Source organism: Dermochelys coriacea, chromosome 1, assembly GCF_009764565.3.
Source record: "Dermochelys coriacea isolate rDerCor1 chromosome 1, rDerCor1.pri.v4, whole genome shotgun sequence".
NCBI lineage: Eukaryota > Metazoa > Chordata > Testudines > Dermochelyidae > Dermochelys > Dermochelys coriacea.
Window position 1 is genome coordinate 291,146,223 of NC_050068.2, and position 26,387 is coordinate 291,172,609.

At 39.0% G+C, this 26,387-nt stretch overlaps 1 protein-coding gene across 1 annotated transcript in view; it reads right to left on the reverse strand.

Annotated features, from left to right (window-relative positions):
• RASSF3 (Ras association domain family member 3) overlaps nucleotides 1–26,387 on the reverse strand; it is a 157,955-nt gene that overhangs the window by 105,371 nt on the left and 26,197 nt on the right. Inside the window, exon 2 of the mRNA XM_038382213.2 lies at nucleotides 1,552–1,673. Within this exon, the coding sequence (XP_038238141.1) occupies nucleotides 1,552–1,673 (122 nt within the window). The remainder of the gene's footprint in view (nucleotides 1–1,551; nucleotides 1,674–26,387) is intronic.

A 26,387-nucleotide genomic window follows, 5' to 3' on the forward strand; every position in this document is an offset into this window, starting at 1 on the left:
AGAAGCAATCCCAGTCTCTTCCTGGCTTCCAATCCCAGTCCAAGTCTCCTGGCCCAACTAGACCAATCTCTTCCCAACTCCCAGTCCCAGTCTTCCTCTCTCTCTCTCCAGCCCCAGGCTCTAGGCCTAGTCCCCCTGCCCCAAGGTTCCTTGTCCCAATCTACTCCCTTGATCACTCATATGTCCTAGTCCTCTCTGCATTTGACTTATCTGCTTCCTCCTCCACCAGCAGGAAGTCCTTGAGAACACAAGAGAGACAGGCTCCTTGCTCTCAGGTCAGATGCCTGGACCTAGCATGGCCTGCAGTTGCCCAGAGCTACAATTGTAGGAAAAGAGTCCTGCTCAGCTCCAGGCTGGAGCATGCCCAGTGAGGATGGACTATTTAGGGCATCTAGCTGCTAAAATCTAAGAAGTCTCTACTAAGCATGTACGAAATGCCATTTTTCAAAGCTTATGCCATTTGGCTTTTAACTTGGCCAAATTTGGGTCGATTTTCATGGGGATGGTAAAAGGCACATCCCTGACACACAGACTACTCCCTGCCAAATTTCAAGTCCCTTTCCCAAAGCTTGGGGGCACTAGAGCTTTAAAAAAAAGTCACCAGAATGTAATATGGGCAAAACAATGTATTTTCCCCTAGCCTTATTTTTGGAAACAGCTGAACTGTTTTGGCTGAAATAAAAAAAAATATTAAAATAATAATTTAAACTGAGGCAATGACCTGGCATGGAAAATTTCAGCCCAAACAGTTAAAGTTTGGGAAAGCTATAAACAATTGAAAATAGGGTCTTATCATGGGAAGTGTTGGGTAACCCCAATGAAGTGAGCTGTAGCTCACGGAAGCTTATGCTCAAATAAATTTGTTAGTCTCTACGGTGCCAGAAGTACTCCTTTTCTTTTTGCGAATACAGACTAACACGGCTGCTACTCTGAAACCTTAATAATAGGTGGTGCTATCTGCCCTAGCTATAGAGCAGACTGACAGTGAGTGTGTGCATGCATGCAGTAGAGTGTATTAGTCATAGAGTGTAAACTCCTTGCCTTTTCAGGTGAGGAGAAAAACTCCTCTGTTGGTACTATTTTGAAGTACACCACATTTAAAAAGAAAAACACTGATACAAGGCCATCCTCAGGGGTGGAAAGCAAGCAGTAACGTAACACAATAGTTAAGGAAAAGAAAGGAAAAAGCACATTGTGTCTATTTAAAACTTGGGAAGAATCTACGTAAGCAAATATGAAATTACCCAAACTGGAATTTGATCACAACAGAAGGATTAAAACCCTTATTCTCTTGAAACAAAACTTGAGTAGGATCTTTATCACAAATGGTCACGCCCTTGGCTTTATTTCTTGTCCAAAATATAATACCTCCAGCAGCACAGAACTTCTGGTACATTTATTCTGTATTGACTTAGCAGGAAAGTGTCAACTACTGAATTACCAATAGAAGTATATTTTGATCTTGAATAGATGGGCGGAACAGGAAGAAAGTTCTTTATTATATAACTGACATTTGGAAAGTAGCAATTCTGCAAATGCAAAACATATTACCTGACCATTGTTGGTTTGATCTAACTCGTCATATATGGAGACGCATTCCATTAATTTTCCATTCTGCTGACAGTCCAGATGCACCAGATCTCGACAGTGAGAGTGACATGTATATCTGCAATCTAAAACATATATATAAAGAAAAGATATTTAGAGAAGAACTTGCTGTTACTTTGAGTAACATAAATCATTTTAATGCAAATTAGAGTCTGAATGCAAATGGATCTCTTTCCAAAATAGCACGTGTTTAATGTAACGTATGCTATAATTTTTTTTTAATCCCTCCCACAAAGTAAGCTACAAAGTGAAATTCCTAAGCTGTTTAAACAGTTTATGTTTAGACAACTTATGAATTTCATGAACTATCTAGTATACCTGTGAGAAGCAGTGTGGTCTTGTGAATAGGAGATGACACTGGGGGTTAGAATCAGCAACAGAAACCAGATCTCTTGACACTGATTTCCTGTGTGACGTCAGGCAAATTAATTAACTTCTCTGAATTTCAGTTTCCCCATCTGTAAAATGTGGCTAATAATAGTAATCCACCTTTTTAAAGAGAACTGAGATCTACAAATGGAATGTGCTAGGTATTATTAACTATTATCATTTAAATACCAGAGAGGAAATATTGTCCAAAGCAGAACAGGGGATTTTGTCAAGTTTCCTGCATTCTTTTCCTGGCATTGCCACTGACTTGCTGTATGATCTTGGGCAAGTCATTTAAACTCAATTTACCAGTCTGCTAAATGGACATAACAACACTTAGCATTTTTCAGATCAAAAGTTCAGATAAAAGTTGGTAGATGACCCCAGCTTCAGTGCCCTTTAGGAATAAATTAATGCACACTGACAGCTGGATAACAAACACACATCAAGTCAAAGGTACTCTGTTTGGTAAAGTATTACCATCAGAAACCTGCATTTGGGAGTGATGTATAAACCTCGCTTCCTGGCTCACAAAGATCAGCTATGATGACCACTGGATATTTAAATCAATAACAATAAGTATGTAGACATAATTCTATTTTGACAAAAAGCTCATCAGGTTTAAATTTTCTACCCTCAAACATATATATATTTATTTGTATGCCATTTTTAAAGCAACTGCTGGCTTGCTCAGAAACATTGCTAAATTTGCTGTTTTCATATCTATCAAAAACCCACAGAGCTGGTAGTGCCAACTATAGTTAAGTTTTCATAACACTTTCCATTTTAAGACCTTGTTTTAAATTGCTTATAGTTTTCCCAAACTTTAATCATTCAGACAAATTTTTCATGCTGCGTTGTCTACTTTAAGTTGAGTTTTTTCAAAAAATTTCAGCTAAAATAGTTCAGCTATTTCTGAGCATGAGGTTAGGAATGTTAAAACAAAAACTTACAACCATTTAGTTGAAAACTTTACAAAAAGAAAAGGAGTACTTGTGGCACCTTAGAGACTAACAAATTTATTAGAGCATAAGCTTTCGTGAGCTACAGCTCACTTCAGCATCCGATGAAGTGAGCTGTAGCTCACGAAAGCTTATGCTCTAATAAATTTGTTAGTCTCTAAGGTGCCACAAGTACTCCTTTTCTTTTTGCGAATACAGACTAACACGGCTGCTACTCTGAAACTTGAAAACTTTAGTATCTCTATCCTTTGGAGCAAAGGTTTGAAATTTGGTAGGGGCTTTGCTCTGGTGACAGGGTTGTGCCTTTTCCTGTTCATGTGTATAAAAATCCAAATTTGGCAAAGTTATAAGACTTTGAATCTTAGTTCACGTGTTTAGTAAAGACTTGTTAGAGTTAGGCAGCCAAATTCTCCAAAGAGTCCATCTGCAATGAGCATGATCCAGCTTAGGGCTTCAGGGACCACGCAGGACTTTCCCTGAAACTGACCATTTGTTGTGGGCCGTATCATCATTAAATAAGGAGTTAGGTGGGGGCACAGAGACTGGGACCAGATTAGCAAGGACATTGGAACAGGGAGCTATGGGGTAGGGAAGACTGGCATGAGGAGCCTAAGCAATTTTTTTGGGGGAGATTGAGATGATAACCTAGTGGGGAGATACTGGGGCAAAGAGTCTGGGGGCGAGACTGGGAGCCAAGGTGGTAGTGATGGAAGACTGGTTGGGAAAAGAGACTGGGATCAGGGAAGGACATTCCTGAGTCTCATCATTCCTCAGCTGTCAGCAAATATTTGCTAAGCCCACTAGCAAAGTGTGTGTGTCTTATCCTTTTCTATTGCTGTCTATTTCTCCATTAGCTCAATTAGCAAGAGGTCTACGGAGTGGATCTAAAAGTTCAAACCCTGCTGATGACCCATGTGGGTGTCTACATGATGGAATTTGTGTTTTCATTTGGCAGGGTGTGTAATCAATAAGGCAGGAGACTAAAGGAAGAGAAAGGATAGTTCATGGTTAGGGAAGCCGAATGACGCCCTGGAGAATTAGATTCTATCCATACCTCTGCCACAGAGTTCCTGTGTGATGCTGGGCAAGGCACTTCAACCAAACATCAACTAATTGTGTGTTCCTCATTTTCTGGATGTACAACTTGAAAACCAGGATTTGATTTCCGGAAGTGCTAGACATTCAAAGCTGCATCTGAAATCAATAGATGTGCTTTGAACATATAAAGTGCTATATAATGGTAAGTCCTCTGAAAAATCAAGTCCCATGTGTTTCAAGTTGGGCAACCAAAATATATGGATGCTTTTGACCTTGAAGACGTTGTGCCTCAGTTCCCCATCTGTAATATGAGATACTACCCCTCACTGCACAGGTGCATTGTGAAAACAAAATCATTAATGTCTATGAAGACCTCAGATACTATAATGATGAGCAGCATAAAAAAGCCCATGAGGAATTTAATAATTCTCTATTCAGAGTAGGGTCTGAGTACCATTCAGTCAATCAGTCCTAAAGCACACACTCATGAATAACAAGAATAAAACAATACATTAAATAGATGCTCAGTTAGTGAGTATGGTCCATTCAGCGCACTGACTGAGGCAGGGATCCTATGTGGAAAAACAGTATGTGATCATGTAATTAAAGACAGTCTCATAATGCATATACACAAGGTGGGAGAGGGGGTCAAATTAAGGTAGCACTGGCATTCCTAACTTTTGAGTACTTGACTTTGCAACCTTAATAATATTTGTATGTAGTTTGTGTGTGTATATAGAGCATGTTCCCATTATATACACAATCATTTTGACAAATTATATTAGAGAACAGTGTGTTGGTTAAATAGTATTCTAAAACAGGATTAACTAATGAAATTAGGAAACATTCTCTTTCAATGCTATTTTGTTTCTTATTTATAATTCATTTCAATCTGTGTATCTTTAATGTCATTTATAAGACAGGCCCATAACTTCCTCCTGCCTTGTAGAGACATAATTACAGAAAACATAAAAGCTTCATCTCTGTAAATCCAATTAAAGCTTTCTGTCATAAACTAGATTTAAACAGACTGAATACAAGTTTAATGAGTGAGACTGGAAAAGAAAAGATTATCTCTACTATAACATTTTACCCATGCAGTTCAGTTTTTTTTTTAAAAACTATTCCACAAATAAGAGTACAATGTACAACAGAGGTACAGATATTGTTAAACAAAAGGGAATTTACTTATTGGGTGATCTTTTACTGAAACAGTTACTACTCCCACTCCCAAAATATCTGAACTTCAGAAAAAATTATCAGTATTTTGCTAGATTATCAATGGATTTCTGCTTGGAAATTTATCAGAATCTAGTATTCTTTTCTGATGGCATCTGAAATGTCTGTTGCCCTGGAAGAAATCAAAACCTTTAACAAGTATTGCTTACAAAAACATTCACTGACTTTTTTTTTTTAAAAAAAAGAACCTGCTCAAATTAATCATTAAGGGTATTAAGTCTGTCTTCTGAAATAAACCTATTGTAAAAGTGAGGTATATGTATACTGAAAAATGTTAGCTATACTTATCTTCCTGGTGTTATAAATTAAAAATGCAAATGTAAATGTGTAAATATTTATTAAATATACAAATATCTTTCAAAAATTGTGTTGTCAATTGCTGAGGCAAAATCTAACATTCTATGTTACTTAGAATTTCACTACAGCATTAGATTCAAGTTGCCTTATTCAACAGCCTAAAGTTGAAGAAAAAAGCAATTCAATAAATTCTAAAATTATGTGAAATTGAGACCACTTGTATTTTGCTTTTGTGGTAAACTGTGAGAGTCTCAAGCAGTCATTTAGGTGCATAGTCCCTACCTGATGCTTGTGTTTTCTTCACTTGAAACTTGATTTTGCTCGATAGCTTGTAAATAGCAGTTCCCATAATCGATTCTCTGCAGCGTTGTGCAGAAATAGACAAGCAACTGAACAAGCAGGCAGCTGAGCAGATGCTACAACAAACAGACCTTGGTAATTGAGCTTCATTGACTCAGACAGGAGCAAGGAAGAAATAAGGTGCTCAAGAGCACAAGTCCCTACATTCTGATGTGGTCTTTTTTCTGGCCCTTGTAAATTAGAACACTAATTCCTATGATGACCTGGACAAATTTGACTTTCAAATGAATATGCATACTATAGACTGTGTGCAACCAAAACAAAGAGTACAGAGAAAACTGACGTATGCTTGTGTCTTTTTTAACTGAAATAAATCCTTCAGAATAAGTCTTTATTTCAAGGAAGCTATGTTGTGTAGTTCTACTACTTCATAAGATTAGGAAGTTAGCCAGTACAACCTATGTTACTTGATTGATTATGGTTTGCTTCCCAGCATCACAAGAAAGATAACTACTACAGTTGCTGCAAGAGAAGTATACTTTTAGAGTGTCCTGGAAAATACTTCATATTTTTATTCAAAAGTCTATTTTCAGGCAACAGGTCACAGAAGGAAGGAAAAACCAATGTAATTTCCATGTGGCAATGACTCTTTTTGATTTAGACTGTATTTATACAGTGCCTTTACTATTAATGTCTTGCATTTGAATTTGTACTTGACTTAAATGTTTGGATTTGTTTTGGTTATGTTTACATTATTGAATAAGTCTCAGATGCTTACATTCTATTTTTGTTTCCAAACTGGGGCTGGTGCCATGTTATATTCACCAGGTTCATTAGAAGTCACGGGAAAATTAGAAAACAAATTGGATTATTTGGGTTTCAAGTAATTGCTAAATATAGGTTGTTTGCAGCCCAATTCTGCTCTTATGCTGGTTCTACTTCTCTATAATTCCCTTTGCTCAATGGACTTATTCCTGATTTGCAGTATCTTTATGCCCCCAGCCTAAAAATCCTGTAAGTAGTGGCAGTGCACCTAAAAATTTATTCAAGTCAAAGAGACACTCAGGCAATAAGCAAAAGTTTCCAGCCTAAAAAGAACTGCATCACAATTAACGGTATATCTTCCAGGGTCTTTCTACTTATATATTCAATTAAAGAGAACTTCTGAGATTATCTGTAATAGCACCATCTGGTGACTCCCAAAGTCTAGGGAGGCCAGCCTTCCTGCTTGTCTAAGGTGGGAGAAGAAACCACAGACGAGAAGTTACAAATGTGGGAGTAACATTAATTTCTATGTGGACTTAAACCTAGAAATCTATAGTGAAGACGATGGAGCCTCCCTGGCTTTACTCACCACCGGTATCTGCTCCCAAAACTCGCAGATGCCCTGCAGTATTCATAGACACATTTCCATAAGCTTGAAAATTTTTAGGTGCACTGCCACTACCTACACAACCAACTCGAGAGCTGGCCCAGGGCTAGCTCAATCTGTAGCAGAACATACAACATTCTCCCAACTGCTGTAAATTGTGTCCATCTACAATAGCCCTCAAAGGTCATTCTGCCAGCCAAGGATTGTCTGCAGTAATATGGCCACTCCCTTCTGTCTTCAAGCTCACTTCAAAGGCCATGGGGTCTCTGTCATCTGGAGAGAGATCCCCCATAGCCAATCCAGAGGCATAAAGGGAGAATGAAGTTGGCTTAGCTAGGTTCTAAGGGAAATTTGCCAGGAAACTATCTAAGACAACTGGAAGAATCTCCAGGAAGGCTGTTAAGCCAGCTTCACAGCACCTTTGTGCCACCGAATGGCACAAAGGGGATGTATCAGATCAGAGGATCTGGCAGTGGGGGTATCTTTACACTGCAGTTAAAAACTCACGGCTGGTCTGTGCCAGCTGATGCGGGCTTGCTGGACTTAGGATAAGGGGCTGTTTAATTGCAGTGTACACATTCGGGCTCAGCTTGGAGTCCAGGCTTTAGGACCCTGCGAGGTGGGAGGGTCCCAGAGCTTGGACTGCAGCCCGAGCCAGATAGTCTAGACTGCAATTAAACAACCCCTTAGCCTGAGCCCTGCGAGCCCAAGTCAACTGGCATGGGCCAGCCGCGGGTGCCTAATTGCAGTGTAGACATACCCTAGGTTTCTTATCTTTCAAGCAACTAATGCTCTGCTGGAAAGTACAAGTTATCAGTAATTCACAGCTCTTCTCTCTTTCTATAACTGTCCCAATCCACTTAAAAATACTAGTGGAGATATATATATAAGCAACAAATAAGTAACAGTTTACTATCTGGATACATAAAGTTAGTCAACAAAATCCGTATTTAGACTCCTAGAAATGGGCAGGTTTTCAGAGGTGTTGAACATTCAGAATCCATATAGACTTCAAGTGATGTTTAGGCTGTTCAGCACCTCTGAGAAATCAAGTGATTAGATGCCTAGGTTTGAAAACTTTGGCCAACATGCCAGGCATATCATCTGCTTTTCCTCATTTGCAATGCAGATCAGAGCATGGGATGCCACACAACTGACCTTCATCTCTTTCCTGTCTGGCATGCAAATAAATAAGCTCCAGTGGCCAAAACAAAAAAGATGCAATAAGCTTATTCATTATTGTAGAATAAGAATAAAAAATGGAATAGCTGATCTATTGTATTTAAAAAATATAATCTTTGCTCTGTAGCAGATAAAAAAAAGTTGATCAAGAAAGTATGTAGTTATGATATAGGGTCTCATAAAAGGACACTATGGGCTTATAAGTAATAAGAATATATATATAAATCCACTGAGCTTCACACAGAAAAGTGAAGGATGTAACTGCAAATGAAAAAATTGCTATTTGATAGTACATATTAATAGTATAAAAGGACGAAGTGCAGTTTTTAATCATTTTTGATAAAATAATGGTATTTTTCTTTTAGACAGCTGCCAAATATAATTTTGATCATTACTATTTTTAATTCATGTAAAACTACAACACTAATCCATCATTATGCCTGTCTCCTGCAAAAGCTTTTTACTGGTTACACTGTAGACTGACAAGTTGTGTATTTGCTGTATAAAACTAAAATTCGAGCTAAAAAAATCAAAGGCGTACAATTGCAGATAAATGGTTTAGCAACAAGAGCTAAACTATAATCTGTCTGTAACTTTAAAGAGTTGTAACCTTGTTGACATTCATAGGAGCCAGGATGTAGTATGTTACACCTCACGTTGAATTTTGATTGGCTTCTAAGAGATGGTCCAGTTTACTAAAATGGAGTGTAGTCCTGAAAAACTACAGTGAGCCAAATTATCCATTCTAAAAATATTGTTCATGATAGAAATGGGGGGATAGGACAATGTGGAAGTGTTTGCATTTGAAAATAACTTGAACACAGACGTGTGACATTTTAATTTTTTTGCCTTAATCTGTACTTATGAGGGGAAAGGGATATAAATAACAATGTTTTATTCCTTCTTATATTTTTCTCCTTAATAGAAATTAGAAAATAAAGATTTTTCTATAAAGCTATGACTTAGATCTGGTCTAGGCTACAAAGCTGGGTCAACATAAGTCACCTAGCATTACCCTAGTTGTATGTGAATCTAAACTCACATTTGTCTCTGGTTGATGTAAGGGCTCCATTATGGAGATGCAGTAACATCACCTCTGTGACAGACTGGGTCACAGAAACCCAGGGACTTCCACCTGATGTGCTGGGACTAACTCTGAGCCTGTTTTCCCTGGCAGCTTGGGACTTCAGTACCTTGCCTTGTTCGAGCCAGACATGCTAGCCTGCTGCAAACACAGACCCAGGTCTGAACTACATCCCACACAAGCTGCAGGCTTAACTGAAAACAGATTAAGAAGTGCTCCTGTCTCCACATCCCAGATACCCAGCTCCCAATGGGGTCCAAACCCCAAATAAATCTGTTTTACTCTGTATAAAGCTTATACAAACTCATAAATTATTTGCCCTCTATAACAGTGGTCTCCAAACTTTTTGGCTTGCGCACCCCCAGTGTGAAGACCAGAAGACCTGCCGCAGACGTGCCGCCAACGGAAGAAGACCAGAAGACCTGCCACAGACACACCGCCGACAGAAGAAGACCGGAAGACCTGCCACAGGTGATGGAAGAAGACCGGAAGACCTACCGTCGATGCGCCACTGACAGAAGAGGAACGAAAGACTTACCGCAGGTGTGGTGCCGGAGGGGAACACCAGCCATGGACGTGCAGAGCTGCTGCCGAAGAAAAAAAGGGCGGAGTGCCATCCGGCGGCGCTCCTGCTGCCGCGCACCTCCTAGGATCATCTTGCGCACCCCCTGGGGTGCATGCACTCCAGTTTGGAGACCACTGCTCTATAACACTGATGGAGAGATATGCACAGCTGTTTCCCCCCAACCTCTCAGGTATTAATACTTACTCTGGGTTAATTAATAAGTAAAAAGTGATTTTATTAAATATAAAAAGTAGGATTTAAGTGGTTCCAAGTAAAGACAGACAGGACAAAGTAAATTACCAAACAAAATAAAATAAAACATGCAAGTCTAAGTCTAATACAGTAGGAAACTAAATGCAGGTAAATCTCACCCTCAGAGATGTTCCAATAAGCTTCTTTGACAGACTAGCCTCTTTCTAGTCTGGGTCCAGCAAACACTCACACCCCTGTAGTTACTGTCCTTTTTCCAGTTTCTTTCAGGCATCTCTCTGGGGTTGAGAGGCTACTCTTGAGCCAGCTGAAGACAAAATGGAGGGGTTTCCAGGGGCTTAAATAGACTCTCTCTTGTGGGTGGAAACCCCTTCTCCTCTCCTTTGCAGAATCCAGCTTCAAGATGCAGTCTTGGAGTCACATGGGCAAGTCACATGTCCATGCATGACTCAGTTCTCTACAGGACGTTCCCAGGAAAGCTCAGATGTGGATTGGTGTCTAATAAGGTCCATTGTTAGCCAACTACTCCCAATTAGTTGAATAATCCCTTCACACTATGTTGACCAAATCTGCCTTAGGTGCTTTCTGCAGCAAACACTTTAAATACAGGCATAGAGCCAACGCTCATAACTTCAGATGTAAAAATGATACATGCATACAAATAGGATGAATACATGCAGAAGAACATAACCTTTGCAAAGATATGTTACATGGCATCCCTAACAATGACCATTCTAGTCACAATTGTCAACTCCACTGGCCAGGGGTCAGAGACTTGAAGCCATTTAGCCAACCCCACTCCGCCTTTAAAAACCTGCATATTTTTAAAATGCATTTTCCTGACTGCACAGCTTGGCAAGCACACACAGAAGCATTCCCTTGCGTTCAACTACCCAACCGATCATGCTGGCTACATACTTCTGACATGCTCCTGCTTACAGCAGACAAGAGGTATTTGATTTCTTGGGCCTGCAGGGAAAAGAGGCTGTGCAGGCAGCGCTATGGCACAGATGTATAAATGTGGACAATCGATGAGCAGATTGCATGGGGATGCAGGTACAACAGGGATCAGCAGCAATACTCATGAAAGAAAAGGAACTGCAGCAGGCACGCCACAAGGCAAGGGAGGCCAGCCGTTGATCTGGTACTAAACTGCAGCTCTGCCAATTTTACAATGATCATTTCTCCAGTTTTTCCAGATGAATATGAATTTTAATCCTATCCTCCAAAGGACTTGCCGCCCCTCCAGCTTGGTATCATCTGCAAACTTTATAAATGTACTCTCTGTGCCATTATCTAAATCACAGATGAAGATATTGAATAGAACCAGACCCAGAACTGATCCCTGTGGGACCCTACTTGATATGCCCTTCCAGCTTGACTGTGAACCAATGATAACTATTCTCTGGGAATGGTTTTCCAATCACTTATGCCCCCACCTTATAGCAGCTCCATCTAGGTTGTATTTTCCTAGTTTGTTTATGAGAAGGTCATGCGAGACAGTAACAAAAGCTTAGTTAAATCAAGATATACCACATCTACCATTTCCCCCCATCCCCAAGGCTTGTTACCCTGTCAAAGAAAACTATAAGGTTGGTTTGATGTAATTTGTTCTTGACAAATCCTTGCTGACTGTTACTTATCAACTTATTATCTTCTAGGTGTTTGCAACTTGATTCCTTAATTAATTATTTGCTCCATTATCTTTCCAGGTACCAAAATAAAGATGACTGGTCTAATTCCCCGGGTTGTCCTTATTCCCCTTTTCATAGATTGGCACTAAATTTGCCCTTTTCCAATCCTCTGGAATTTCTCCCATCTTCCATACATTTCGAAAATAATCACAAATGGCTCAGCTATCTCCTCAGTCAGCTCCTTGAATATTCTAGGGAGTATTTCATTAGGCCCTGGTAACTTGAAGACATCTAAGTAATTTTTAACTTGTTCTTTCCCTATTTTAGCCTCTGATCCTACCTCATTTTCACTGGTATTCACTTTGTTAGATGTCCAATCACTACTCAACATCTATGCTTTTTTCTTGTTCAGAGGATGCTTTCATAATGCAGGAGCACTTGTTTACCATACACAGGTGGAACACACAGAAATGTAGTGATATTTTTAAGAATCTGTGAAGCAATATATTTTGTATAGCCATTGTACTAATAATTGGTTTTGCTTACATATTGGCTGGTGCATCACTACTATTTCAGATGGAATGACAGACTGGCTCAAGATTCAGAGTAGCAGCCGTGTTAGTCTGTATTCGCAAAAAGAAAAGGAGTACTTGTGGCACCTTAGAGACTAACAAATTTGTTAGTCTCTAAGGTGCCACAAGTACTCCTTTTCTTTTGGCTCAAGATTGTGACCATCTTGTAAAAGGAAGACTAAGATTTTACATTTCAGCCGCTACTACCAATGACAACTATATTTCTTCATTACTTCAATTGGTAAAGGCCTGTATTTCTGAAGTAGGAAATTGTAAGCTTTATTCTCTGTGCTACAGGTTGGCACAACTGGAGCAGAGATCCACCACAAAAGAACCAAAATAATAGACCTAAAGTTAGACTATTAAATTCAGTCTCACCTGAATACAGTTTCTAGGGGTTTTTTTATCGTCTGATTTACCGTAATATATCTTTCTTATGCTCATTTATTTGTATAGGATTATAGAAATTATTAGGCAGCTCTAAACACTGCAATATTATATTGTAACTAAATGAACTACAAATGCAGTCTTAAATATGTTGCAGAATGGGAATTGCACCCGAGAAAGGACTGAGCCCTGATTCAGCAAGGTATTTAAGTACATGCACAACACCTTTAAGCATGTGTTTCAGTAGACCTGCTCATGCACTTAAAAGTTGTGCATGGATTTAAAAACCTTGCTGAATTGAGGCCTGAAAGATTTGACCCTGTATGTTTAAAAATTGCTTTCCCTTTACAAGAACACACTTATTTTGCATAATTGTAAGAACAATTTTTACCCATTGTTTATTACAGTTCCTAAAGCTTAAAACAAACCCCCAATATCTATGGCAACATACAGCTCAACTTAAAAAAAAATTAACACACAAAAAGTAATTACTTTTTTTTTTTTAAAGCATTGTGATAAGATAGGGCTTCTCTCCAGATGACTCTACCATTCCCACAGTCTTTTAAGCAGTTTTATTGTCCAACTTAACAAAATAGGTCCTCAGCTCACTCATCTGGGGCTCTCCCTGCCTCCCCTCACAGGGGACTTTGGCAGTTCTGCTTCCTAAAGCTTCCTGCCTCACTCTCTTTCTCACAGCCAACTTTGTCCCCTTCCAGCTCTTAAACTCCCTCAGATCCTTTATAGACCAGGTGCAGTCTGACTGGGAGCACCTGCTCTGGCACAGGGACCTACTTCAGTTACAGGAGCCAGCCACTCTGTGACAAGTATTTATATTTTCACAGTGTTTATGAAGTATTGCTAGAGTTGAGCATTTTCTAGCAACTAATGAGTGGCTGAGTTATAATCCCAAGGTAAAACTCAAGAGTCCACAACTCCAACCAAACTGATCATTAACTGTAAGGAAATGCTTGACCTAGAGGTTGTTATTATTGCTAAAATGTGCATACTCCTGCTGCTTGATTCAGGAAAAGCATAGATCTCCATAAATATTATTTAAGAGATGGGATCTACAGACAATGGGAAAGCTCATGGCCATGTAAGACCATTACACAAATTTATTATAATACATGGACTTGTTTTAGTGAAAAGTGAATGACAATGAAGTCAGCATCTCTGTAATCTTTTTTTCTCAACTAGTAGTTATTTGTGGCAAGGATACAAAAGACTACATATATTTTAGCTTAGACTTCCATATTGCCAACCCTAAGAATTAAAAAATTATAAGTCAGACCTCAAAATATCATGAAATTGGTTTTAAAATCATAAGATTAAAAAAATGGGGTTCATTTTATTTGTCTTCTGACTTCTAACCCTTTAGGGTGCACTTGGGTCAAGTTTTCAAGCTACCACAAAGGCTATCAACTTACTTTTTTTAAAAAATGAAAGCTAAATTTCAGCACTTGACTCCCAGAGCTGGGCCTTTGAGAGAAACACAAGATTTGAAATTAAATTGAGAGATGACAACATTAATATTTGCATTTTAATCTATTAGAAATGTATGAATAATTAATAACAAATAATGTATTACACAAATTTTGCCTCTTGTAATGTTTGTGATACCTTTGTGAACAGATCATGGTTTTCTCAAATTTTATTATTCAAAATTATTTGGTAAAATCCTTTATAGAAGTAATTTATTCTATAGCTTGCTTTTTGAAATTCAATCTCTGTTCTTAGTTGTGATTGACTCCTTAAATCCTATAGTAATTTTTTCCTGTTTCCTTATTGGATAAGTTTTGTACTGATAAAAAGGATATTTTTGTGTGGGTACTTTCAGAAAATGCATTTAAAATTCACCTTCTAAGAGTAGTAGAGTCAACAAGCTTTACATTCACTTTCAGCAAACATCTGTGTTAATAAAACAGTTGAATAAATTTCTGCAGAGGTAAACACAAAATATGGTGGAAGACAGCTGAAGCAAATTTGTTTAAAAATTAAAAATAAAACCAGATAAAATGGTTTGCAATATTTGCCTAGATCTACAGTCTCTAATAATTGTCTTTCTGGAATTATATGTGCACTAATATTTTCTCTCTCTTATATTTAAAACTAATAAAGTGGAAAAAACTGACACATCCACTCTAAGCAAATTTCTTCCAGCAGTTAATTGTTGGGAGTGAAAATTACAGCAGTGCAAATTAAACTGGTTTCAAAAAGTATTTACTCTAGTGCCCTCTAGTGCTAAGTACCAAAATGGCAGGCATAAAGTTAACACAAATTCATACTCTTCTTTCATTTCTTCTTTAATTTAAAACAAAACTATCCAAAATGAAATGACATGAAAGGGGAAGCTGAGTTTTAGTTATTTGTAATTCAAAGGAAACTTGAGTTAATTCCCAGCAGAGTCTGTTGTTTCTTACTTGAATTAATAAGATTGCAGAGGCAACATTTTCAATTCACTGAGTTATAGATGTGATTATGCCCTTTCTAGATGATTTATAGAACAGTGCTCAACAGAGTTTTGAAGAGAACTCCGATACAGCTCTCCTGTACAGCCAGAAAATTCAGTTTGAACATAAGAAAGGATAGTTTCTACTGGTGGATCAATGAATACCCCTTAAGGTGATGGATTTAAATGCTAAAATAGGACTTACATTCTAATAGGCGCAGAATAAACCACTTAACTGGAAGACTAGTCTTCAGGAAGGCTAAATCCTGGGACTTCCCTACTAAATAAATCTTGGATCCTGTTTCCTCTTAGGATTCAAATGTGGCTGGGGGCCAAGAGTTGAGTCAAGCCAAAGGAGGTGAAGTGCCAAATGATCCACATAGGAAAGTAAACATGCATGTAAAATAGGTGATGAAATATGTATGTTATATTTAAAATATGATGGTGAAGGAGTTAGAAGTACAGATCCCATTAGTGATCACTCATTAGACTCCTCATGTAATGCACCGGGAATCTAATCAGATCAGGCCCCTTATTCGGGTATGTCTACATTGCAATTAGACACCCACAGCTGGCCCGTGCCTGCTGACTCATGATTGCAGGGCTTGGGCTAAGGGGTTGTTTACTTGTGGTGTAGACGTTTCGGGCTCGGGCTGCAGCCCCAGCTCTGGGACCCTCCACCCTCACAGGGTCCTAAAGCCTGGGCTCCAACCCAAGCCTGAAAGTCTACACCACATTTAAACAGCCCCTTAGCACAAGCCCCTTTGCCCAAGTTAGCTGGCATGGGCCAGCAGTGGATTTTTAATTGCAGTGTAGACATACCCTAATGTTTCACTGTGAACTTCCACTGTGCAGGCAGCAGAGTGGGGTGGGTCGGTGAGGAACAGAGGGGGCAACAGAAGGGAATAGACAGACTAGAAAGACCAGGTCCACACACCCCACCCCACCCCAACCTGACCAGCATTGCGATAGTGCTCCATACTGTAATGTTTTGTATGCCCTCAGGCCTCTAGTTTCTCAGGAGAGAAGGTGCAGCACTACGTATTAATTACATAAGCATGTAGCTCAGTCCGAGTCACACACTACTAGAAATGTGAATTCACACTGGGCTTGGAAGCTTAACATATTTATCAGCATAATCATTCTCACGCTAACACTCCATCACTTTATTTGGTAAGTCACTCCTATCTAGTAAACTAATAACTACTACTTTACATACACCACTGCTCCACAGCTGCTTCTCCAGATAACTTGGTGATGGCCACTTCTCATTTTGCACCCTGAAGCACATGGCCAAAGTGACTGTTGATGAGGGAAGTGCTTTGTTTAATACTACAGCTGCACTTTCTTGGCTTCCTATTCCATCCAAATTGTTACAAGACATATATGGAATAAATCTTTCCAAAAAATTGGAGGTTTTTTTATTTAGTGGGGAAAGGGAAAAAAGAATACCATGGGGATTGGTGTTGTCTAATCTTATTAAACATCTTATTTAAATTATCTGAAAGCAGGAGTAAAAAACCCCATTAACGAAATTTGCTGATGGTATTAAACTGGGAGAAGTTATGAATACTAATCAGTCCAGAGAAATTATGCAAAGTAATTTAGAAAGATTAGAAATGTGGGCACAAAACAAAATAACTTTTCCCTGGAAAATATAGCAGGAGAAAACTAACCCAGTACAGAGATAGCAAAGGGAAGACGAAATAAAAGGAAAGCAGTAACACTGAAAGAGGATTGTATTTCTCTCTCCCCTCTGATATTGCACTTTGGGAGTCAAATAATGCCGTCTCACTCAAAGGATTAGTACCACAATATAAAAAATTACAGACATGCTCTGAATAAAAAGAAACATGTAAAACAAATGCAGAAAATATTTTAAAGGAAACTGAACCTTAAAGAATACACTTACTGTAATCAGAGTCTTAAAATGGTATGTTTTCCACTAACAGTCTATGTATACTTATCTGATCATTAGATGTGAAAGTTACTCAATGAACATTAAGAGCATTCAGATCAGTAGGGCTGAATTTTTGAAATCAGACAAATAAGTGTACCTGAAAAGCTTGTACATGGACATATTTCATACATTTGCAATTAGATTGTGAAGTCCTAAGGGAATGGCCACTGTTTTTTACTTGTCAGTAATCTGTTGAAGTACCATTTACATCTATAGCGTTGCATAAAAATAATATTAATAATAATAATTAATAAATAACTACTACAACAAAATGGAAATTACATGTGCATCTCAACACTAGATAAGAAAATTAAATAAGTTATTTTTAAAATTAAATAACAACCATCATGTTTTGTTCAGAATTATGAATATTTCAGAGTTATGAACAACTTCCATTCCTCAGGTGTTTGTACTTCCCTGAGGTTCTACTGTATTCTAAATTTATTCCCTACAAGGGAAAATAATTTGAATGCAATACTTTGTTTTGACAAGAATAGAGTAATCTAGTGACACCATTTATTTCTTTGTTTCCAAGCTATGTATTCTTACAAACAGTAGGTCAGATTCTGCTACCTTTACTCAAATGGAGTAGCCCAGTTTAAGTCAATAGGACTATTTGTGGAGGTAGTGCTACTCAATATAAGCACGGGTACTACTCCATATAATCTGGTACAGTATTATGATAAAAGCTTTAATTCACAAATAAATATAAAGTAAACACAGAAAAAATGGATATTCTTATCACACCAAAATTATATTCTTTTAGTAGCTCTATGCACTCATTAGGTATCAGAGCTATGTGGTCAATTAAACATATTTTGGATAGGTAGTTAAAAACAGGCTTTCCTTTTATCTGGTCAGTTTTCATATTATTTTAACTTTAGTTTGTATAGAAGTTTAAACCTTCATAAATGTATTTTTATGGTATATTCATTTAAAAGGATGTCATTATGTTTCTATACTTGTTTCAGTTTATTGTGCAGAACATGTATTCTTACATGTCTGTATCTTTAACACTGATTTATTTGATTGGGTTCCAATGATCTGACCCAAAATCTATTGAAACCAATGAAAATACTCTCACTGATTTCAATGAGCTTTAGATGAGGCCCCAAAATTGCAACACTGTAGGCCAAAAAATCATACGTAAATTCCTGCTGGAGGTAAAGTGTAACATTTTGCTGCTGACTGTGAGAAAGATCTGGCTAGTTTAGAGATCTGCTAATGACTTCTCATTTCCTTCTCAATGAAAGCTTTTTCAGATCTACACAGAACCGCTAATCTTTAAGCAGTCCCTCTAGTTGAAAGCTTAGAATGAAATTCTTACAAGACTCAATTTGGGTTAGAAACAGAGTTGTATAAATCTCACTGATGTGTGCCCCTGTTTGAACGTTTTATAATAGTTTCAGTACAAGTTGGATTCAATTCCCACCCACCCCCATCACATAAACTGTTGTGTTTTATACTCCTGGGGGAATTCTGCACCACCATGCAGGCACAGAATTCATGTTTCTGAATTCATGTTTGCTTCCCTGCAGAAAAATGACTTCTATGGGGAAGAAAAGGGAAGATGCAAGAGTGGCCACTCCTCCCCAGCAGCTTGGAGCGGCTGGCAGAGACATAAATCAGCATGGGGGTGGGGGAGAGTGCATGCGTGTGTGGGGAGAGGTCAGTTGCTGTAGGAGAAGGAAGCAGGGCTGGGCATGCATACGAGTTTAGCGAATGAGAGAGATTCTGTCCCTCTGGCTTGCCATTGCGGTGCACCCGGAATGGAGAGGCAGGACTTCAGGGTATTTGGAGGTAGGCAGGAGGCAGGCTCTGTTCCCACAGGCAGAGCATAATGTAGCAACCTGCCTGGTTAGCTGTTCCCATTGTTGTTGGTGATTTGTTCCCATTCTTAGTGAATTCCCCCAGGAGCATAAAAGAGGTATAAAAGTTTAAGGCTCTTTTACATTGCCAGAGTGGTGCAAAGGAGCCTTATTGTAAATGATAGTATGGCCTTATAAATATAGTATTTAGTGATTAGAACTGGTCTAAATTTTTGGACTAAAAAATGTTCCTATCAAAATGTGCTCCGTGACCTGGAGATGGTCAGTAGCCAATATAAATAGTAAGTTTGATTCCCCAGCCCTTATTTGCTCTTCGGTTGCCTGTGATGTAATACTGAGCATATGGCTGCATATATTTGTTGACTAATAACTAGAAATAAAGGGTCAAACCTAGCCACATTATTATTAGACAAAGAGGATTTGGGAATTTCCTCCAATGCTCCCCACCTCCATTCATTGTACTGTAGTTTAAATAAATTACCAAAAGAATTGAAAATGATTATATTGCATTATTTTGACTAATACAAATGTGCAGAATTTTAAAAATTTTGCACAGAATTTTAAATGTTTTGGTCAAAATTCCCCTAGGAGTAATTTTATATGTTTTCCAGATGAAGCCATGCACTGGGGCCCCTATTCCTATAAACAGGCCTAAACTTTGTTTCCCTTCCGTAGCGCCAGAGGAACTGCCATACAAGATCAGACCTACGTAGACCCTAAACCACTATCCTGTGTCTGACAGTGGCCAGCGTTCGGGGCACAGCCACAATTTTCCTAAGGAGGGGCCCAGAGCTCTCCTTCATCTCACCTGCACCCAGTTCCTCCACAAGCTCCCTTTGCACTCAGCCCCCCAGTTTCCCCTCCCACACCCAGCTCTACGAAGGTCCCAATGCTTCTTTTTCAGTGGACAATTATCCTATTCCGAAACCTGATGCATTTCAGGTCTCACTATATGTATCTAGAATTTCAGTCAGGTGATTTGCATCACAAAATACAGATTCTATGAGGATATTGTAGGGAAAAATTCAAACATTTCAAACAAACAAAGAAACACAGAATGCATTTTAAAAAGGAAACCAGAACCTTAAATAGTGCATCCTCCTTGCCTAACATCTTTTTAAATGTTATATATCGATGAATAAACTAAGTGCACTTAAAGCATTAGCAGCAGCAGTTAATCAATATATGTGAACAGTGTCTAGAACCTATTGTTTTAGTTGTGGGGCAAGTGCCTAGAGGATTTGTGCTGTAAATTGTAATGTAAAAGTTAAGAATTAAAACCCTTTAATGCTGACTTTCCTAATGTAATGCAGGTCAGCTCTGATTCTATTCCAGACTTTACCGAACATTTTCTTGAAACAAAAATCAATCAATCTAATTGTGGCAATTTCTTCCTAAAAAAGGCTTCTCTCTTTCTGAGTCCTCCTCAAGAAATGGTACATTGGTTCTGATTTCTCCAACATCCAAGCAAAAAATTAGTATGATAGCTATAGAGAATTTTCACTGATCAATAGGTAGTAGATTTGAAATCTCCAAAATGTTTTTACAGTTGATTTTTTTTAAACAAAATGACTTCATATAGTACTCCTCTCCCTCTCTCTCTTCAGGGTCAGCAACTGGGGGCAGGTTGATCTACAGGGCCTCTGAATCAAGAACAGACGCCTAATTATACCCTGATATATCTTTTTACATGTGACACTATCAAATTTCTGCCTTTTGAATATCAAGGCCTACCGTAATCATGTGACACAATTAACTTGTTTCTTCTTGCTTAAGTTAACAATAAAGGCAAACCCAAGGGAACTATTGGAACTGGAAATAAATGGGATTTGGAGCAGGCCCAAGTGTGAGTGAACCATCTTAGAAGCAGGGTGGGAACCACTAGCTTAGATTGGGGTGGAGGGGCAGGGAGGAACTGGTTGGTCTGTTAAATATGTATATATGGAGATTGTATAATGTCTCTTTAAAGAAAAACTAACTTTTGTAATGATTGTTTTGATTCTGATATTTACATGGCAAGGATCTGTAAACTTGTTAAAATTTCCTAAATAGGGTTTTTTTGTTGTTTTTTTAAAAAAGTGTTTGGGGATCATCAAAGGCTAGTTTGGTGATCATGGGTGGAGGAAGGAACCCTGAATGAAATTCTAGCCCCACTGAAGTCAACAGCAAAATGCTCAGACTTCAATGGAGCCCACATTTCACTTCTCTTGTAAAAGAGGAATTCTAGTACAACTCTTATTACATTTCTAATGTCCAATAGGATTATGAATTGTATCAGTTCCTTTGCAACAGAAACTGATAGGTTCTCCTTAAAAGTTTTTTCAACCTCTGGTGTGTTAAAATGTGCCTGGGTCCTACAAAATGGATCAGGGAATACCACTTATAAAAACATTGTGTTGATTTTAGTGTTTATTCTTTTGTGTTAGGGTACAACATTCTCCAATATTTCTTCATGTGCCATCTTTCCAGTACCACCACAGGCCTTGTGACCATCAGCACAAGGAACTGCTGGAGAATGATACCCAGGGCATTTCTGACAGCATATGCACCTTTAATGCCAAAATAATAAAAATTAATGCAGAAAACTAAGTCTTATTCCAAAAGAACTACTGGATGTAGGGGGAGGGGAGAGAGAAAAATACACTGGAGTTTATTGTTTTATATGCCTGGCCCTCAGAATCCTCCTCCTTCCTCCTCACAGATTGTAGACAATGTTACATTTCGGTGGCACTGGGAAAAAAAGACCTGCATAATCATTTTGACATATAAATGACCTGACTAAATTAAAGTTTTCTGTAATGTGTCTATTGTTACCTTCTTACTTGGTTTGTGGATGTACACAAGAATATTATTTAACATAAAAAAGCATCATATGTAAAGTTTAAACTTACCTTCCGGGAGTAATATTATTATTATGGGTGTGACATTATTATTATTTAGTACTACTGTATACTTTAAGAGGAAGGGAAGACTAGGGTTGAAATTCTGGCCTCAGTGAAGTCAGTGGGAATTTTGCCATTAACTTCGATAGAGTCACAATTTCACCCTGGATGTTTAAGGGGTGTGGATTCTTTCATAGAGGAGGACGTCAATCTGCCATTTAGTCATGTTCCACAACAGTGTTTCAGTGGTAAATTTCAGATGGTCCAACTTGTTCAGATTCACAAATACATCACTTGAATTAAAACACTGCATTTTTCAGCTATAATGTTGAGCAAAGAGACCATCCCATACAAGTTAAAATTTGGTTTTCAGACTAGAAGACCTTCAAAACTGACTGGTTTCAGAGTAGCAGCCATGTTAGTCTGTATTCGCAAAAAGAAAAGAAGTACTTGTGGCACCTTAGAGACTAACAATTTTATTTGAGCATAAGCTTTCGTGAGCTACAGCTCACTTCATCGGATGCATTCGGTGGAAAATACAGTGGGGAGATTTATATACACACACACACACAGAGAACATGAAACAATGGGTTTTATCATACACACTGTAAGAAGAGGAGTACTTGTGGCACCTTAGAGACTAACAAATTTATTTGAGCATAAGCTTTCGTGAGCTACAGCTCACTTCATCAGATGCAACATGTGTATATAAATCTCCCCACTGTATTTTCCACTGAATGCATCCAATGAAATGAGCTGTAGCTCACGAAAGCTTATGCTCAAATAAATTTGTTAGTCTCTAAGGTGCCACAAGTCCTCCTTTTCTTTTTTGCAAATACAGACTAACACACCTGCTACTCTGAAAACTGTAAGAAGAGTGATCACTTAAGATGAGCTATTACCAGCAGGAAGGGGGGGGGGGGAAGGAGGCAACCTTTTATGGTGATAACCAAGGTGGGCCATTTCCAGCAGTTAACAAGAACGTCTGAGGAACAGTGGGGGGTGGGATGGGGGGGAGAAATAACATGGAGAAACAACAAATTTATTTGAGCATAAGTTTTCGTGAGCTACAGCTCACTTCATCGGATGCATTCACTGGAAAATATAGTGGGGAGATTTATATACACACACAAAGAACATGAAACAATGGGTTTTATCATACACACTGAAAGGAGAGCGATCACTTAAGATGAGCTATTACCAGCAGGAAGGAGGGGGGAAGGAGGAAAACCTTTTGTGGTGATAATCAAAATGGGCTATTTCCAGCAGTTAACAAGAACGTCTGAGGAACAGTGGGGGGCTGAGGTGGGGGGAGAAATAACATGGGGAAATAGTTTTACTTTATGTAATGACTCATCCACTCCCAGTCTCTATTCAAGCCTAAATTAATTGTATCCAGTTTGCAAATTAATTCCAATTCAGCAGTCTCTCCTTGGTATCTGTTTTTGAAGTTTTTTTGTTTTTTTTTGTTGAAGGATAGAGACTGGGAGTGGATGAGTCATTACATAAAGTAAAACTATTTCCCCATGTTATTTCTCTCCCCACTCCACCCCCCACTGTTCCTCAGACGTTCTTGTTAACTGCTAGAAATGGTCCACCTTGATTAATACCATAAAAGGTTTTCCTCCTCCCCCCCTTCTTTCTAGTAATAGCTCATCTTAAGTGATCACTCTCCTTACATGTCGTCATCATGAATAGGTCAGAATATGAACAAGAGGCTACTAGGCAGCTCTCCAACACCACTTTCTACAAGCCATTACCCTCTGATCCCACTGAGAGTTACCAAAAGAAACTACAGCATTTGTTCAAGAAACTCCCTGAAAAAGCACAAGAACAAATCTGCACAGACACACCCCTGGAACCCCGACCTGGGGTATTCTATCTGCGACCCAAGATCCATAAACCTGGAAATCCTGGACGCCCCATCATCTCAGGCATTGGCACCCTGACAGCAGGATTGTCTGGCTATATAGACTCCCTCCTCAGGCCCTATGCTACCAGCACTCCCAGCTATCTTCGAGACACCACTGACTTCCTGAGGAAACTACAATCCATCGGTGATCTTCCTAAAAACACCATCCTGGCCACTATGGATGTAGAAGCCCTCTACACCAACATTCCACACAAAGATGGACTACAAGCCATCAGGAACAGTATCCCCGATAATGTCACGGCTAACCTGGTGGCTGAACTTTGTGACTTTGTCCTCACCCATAACTATTTCACATTCAGGGACAATGTATACCTTCAAATCAGCAGCACTGCGATGGGTACCCACGTGGCCCCACAGTATGCCAACATTTTTATAGCTGACTTAGAACAACGCTTCCTCAGCTCTTGTCCCCTAATGCCCCTACTCTACTTGCACTACATTGATGACATCTTCATCATCTGGACCCATGGAAAAGAAGCCCTTGAGGAATTCCACCAGGATTTCAACAATTTCCATCCCACCATCAACCTCAGCCTGGACCAGTCCACACAAGAGATCCACTTCCTAGACACTACGGTGCTAATAAGTGATGGTCACATAAACACCACCCTATATCAGAAACCTACTGACAACTATTCCTACCTACATGCCTCTAGCTTTCATCCAGATCACACCACACGATCCATTGTCTACAGCCAAGCTCTACGATATAACCGCATTTGCTCCAATTCCTCAGACAGAGACAAACACCTACAAGATCTCTATCATGCATTCTTACAACTACAATACCCACCTGCTGAAGTGAAGAAACAGATTGACAGAGCCAGAAGAGTACCCAGAAGTCACCTACTACAGGACAGGCCCAACAAAGAAAATATCAGAACGCCACTAGCCATCACCTTCAGCCCCCAACTAAAACCTCTCCAATTCATCATCAAGGACCTGTATTATATTGACCTATCCTGAAGGACAATCCATCACTCTCACAGATCTTGGGAGACAGGCCAGTCCTTGCTTACAGACAGCCCCCCAACCTGAAGCAGATACTCACCAGCAACCACACACCACACAACAGAACCACTAACCCAGGAACCTATCCTTGCAACAAAGCCCGTTGCCAACTCTGTCCACATATCTATTCAGGGGACACCATCATAGGGCCTAATCATATCAGCCACACTATCAGAGCTCGTTCACCTGCGCATCTACCAATGTGATATATGCCATCTTGTGCCAGCAATGCCCCTCTGCCATGAACATTGGTCAAACTGGACAGTCTCTATGTAAAAGAATTAAATGGACACAAATCAGACGTCAAGAATTATAACATTCAAAAATCAGTTGGAGAACACTTCAATCTCTCCAGTCACACGATTACAGACCTGAGAGTGGCTATCCTTCAACAAAAAAACTTCAAAAACAGACTCCAACAAGAGATTGCTGAATTGGAATTAATTAGCAAACTGGATACAATTAACTTAGGCTTGAATAGAGACTGGGAGTGGATGACTCATTACATAAAGTAAAACTATTTCCCCATGTTATTTCTCCCCGCACCCCACCCCCCCACTGTTCCTCAGATGTTCTTGTTAACTGCTGGAAATGGTCCACCTTGATTATCACCACAAAAGGTTTTCCTCCTTCCCCCCCTCCTTCCTGCCGGTAATAGCTCATCTTAAGTGATCGCTCTCCTTACAGTGTGTATGATAAAACCCATTGTTTCATGTTCTCTGTGTGTGTATATAAATCTCCGCACTGTATTTTCCACCGAATGCATCCGATGAAGTGAGCTGTAGCTCACGAAAGCTTATGCTCAAATAAATTTGTTAGTCTCTAAGATGCCACAAGTACTCCTTTTCAAAACTGACTGGCTCACTATTTTACATCAACTTAGTGGTTGTCAAAAGTGCTAGTGCTTTGTAGAATGAAGTCCACTATTATTAACAGAACAAGTGCAGCAGCTAAAGCAACAAAAGTGTCTGCTTCTGCAAACTGCCGAAGCAACATGCTTCGACCCTGACCTTAAGGGACCATCTCTATGGGACAGGGAAGTCCTTGGCCTTTAAAGCTAAGGATTCTATTTATTGTTGAATGGGTATTGAGAGTCATGGATTCTTTTTCACTAGTAAGTGGATTGAAACCACTGACTCATTTGACAAAGAGCACTAAATAGTCTTCAGATGCAATGACATTCAGTCACTGCTGAGCTGGGCTGGATTACAAGTGGTAAACAGAAATTAAAGACTGTATCTCATTACCAAACCCAAGTCCTCTTCTAACTTGCTTCCCATTTTGTAAGACCAGCTAGTTTGACATAGTAGTTCAAGGTCCTCAGCAAATTCTCTCCATCTAGCATTCTGACATTTTAGCACTAAATGAATGGATGTTAAAATTTAAAAGAATTGATTGATCAATCTTTGAGACAGAAGTTCCTGACTCAGAGCGCGTAAGTACACATATGTGAGAGAGACAAAGAATTAAACGTAACCCCATAAAAAGGAAAACCAAATATTAT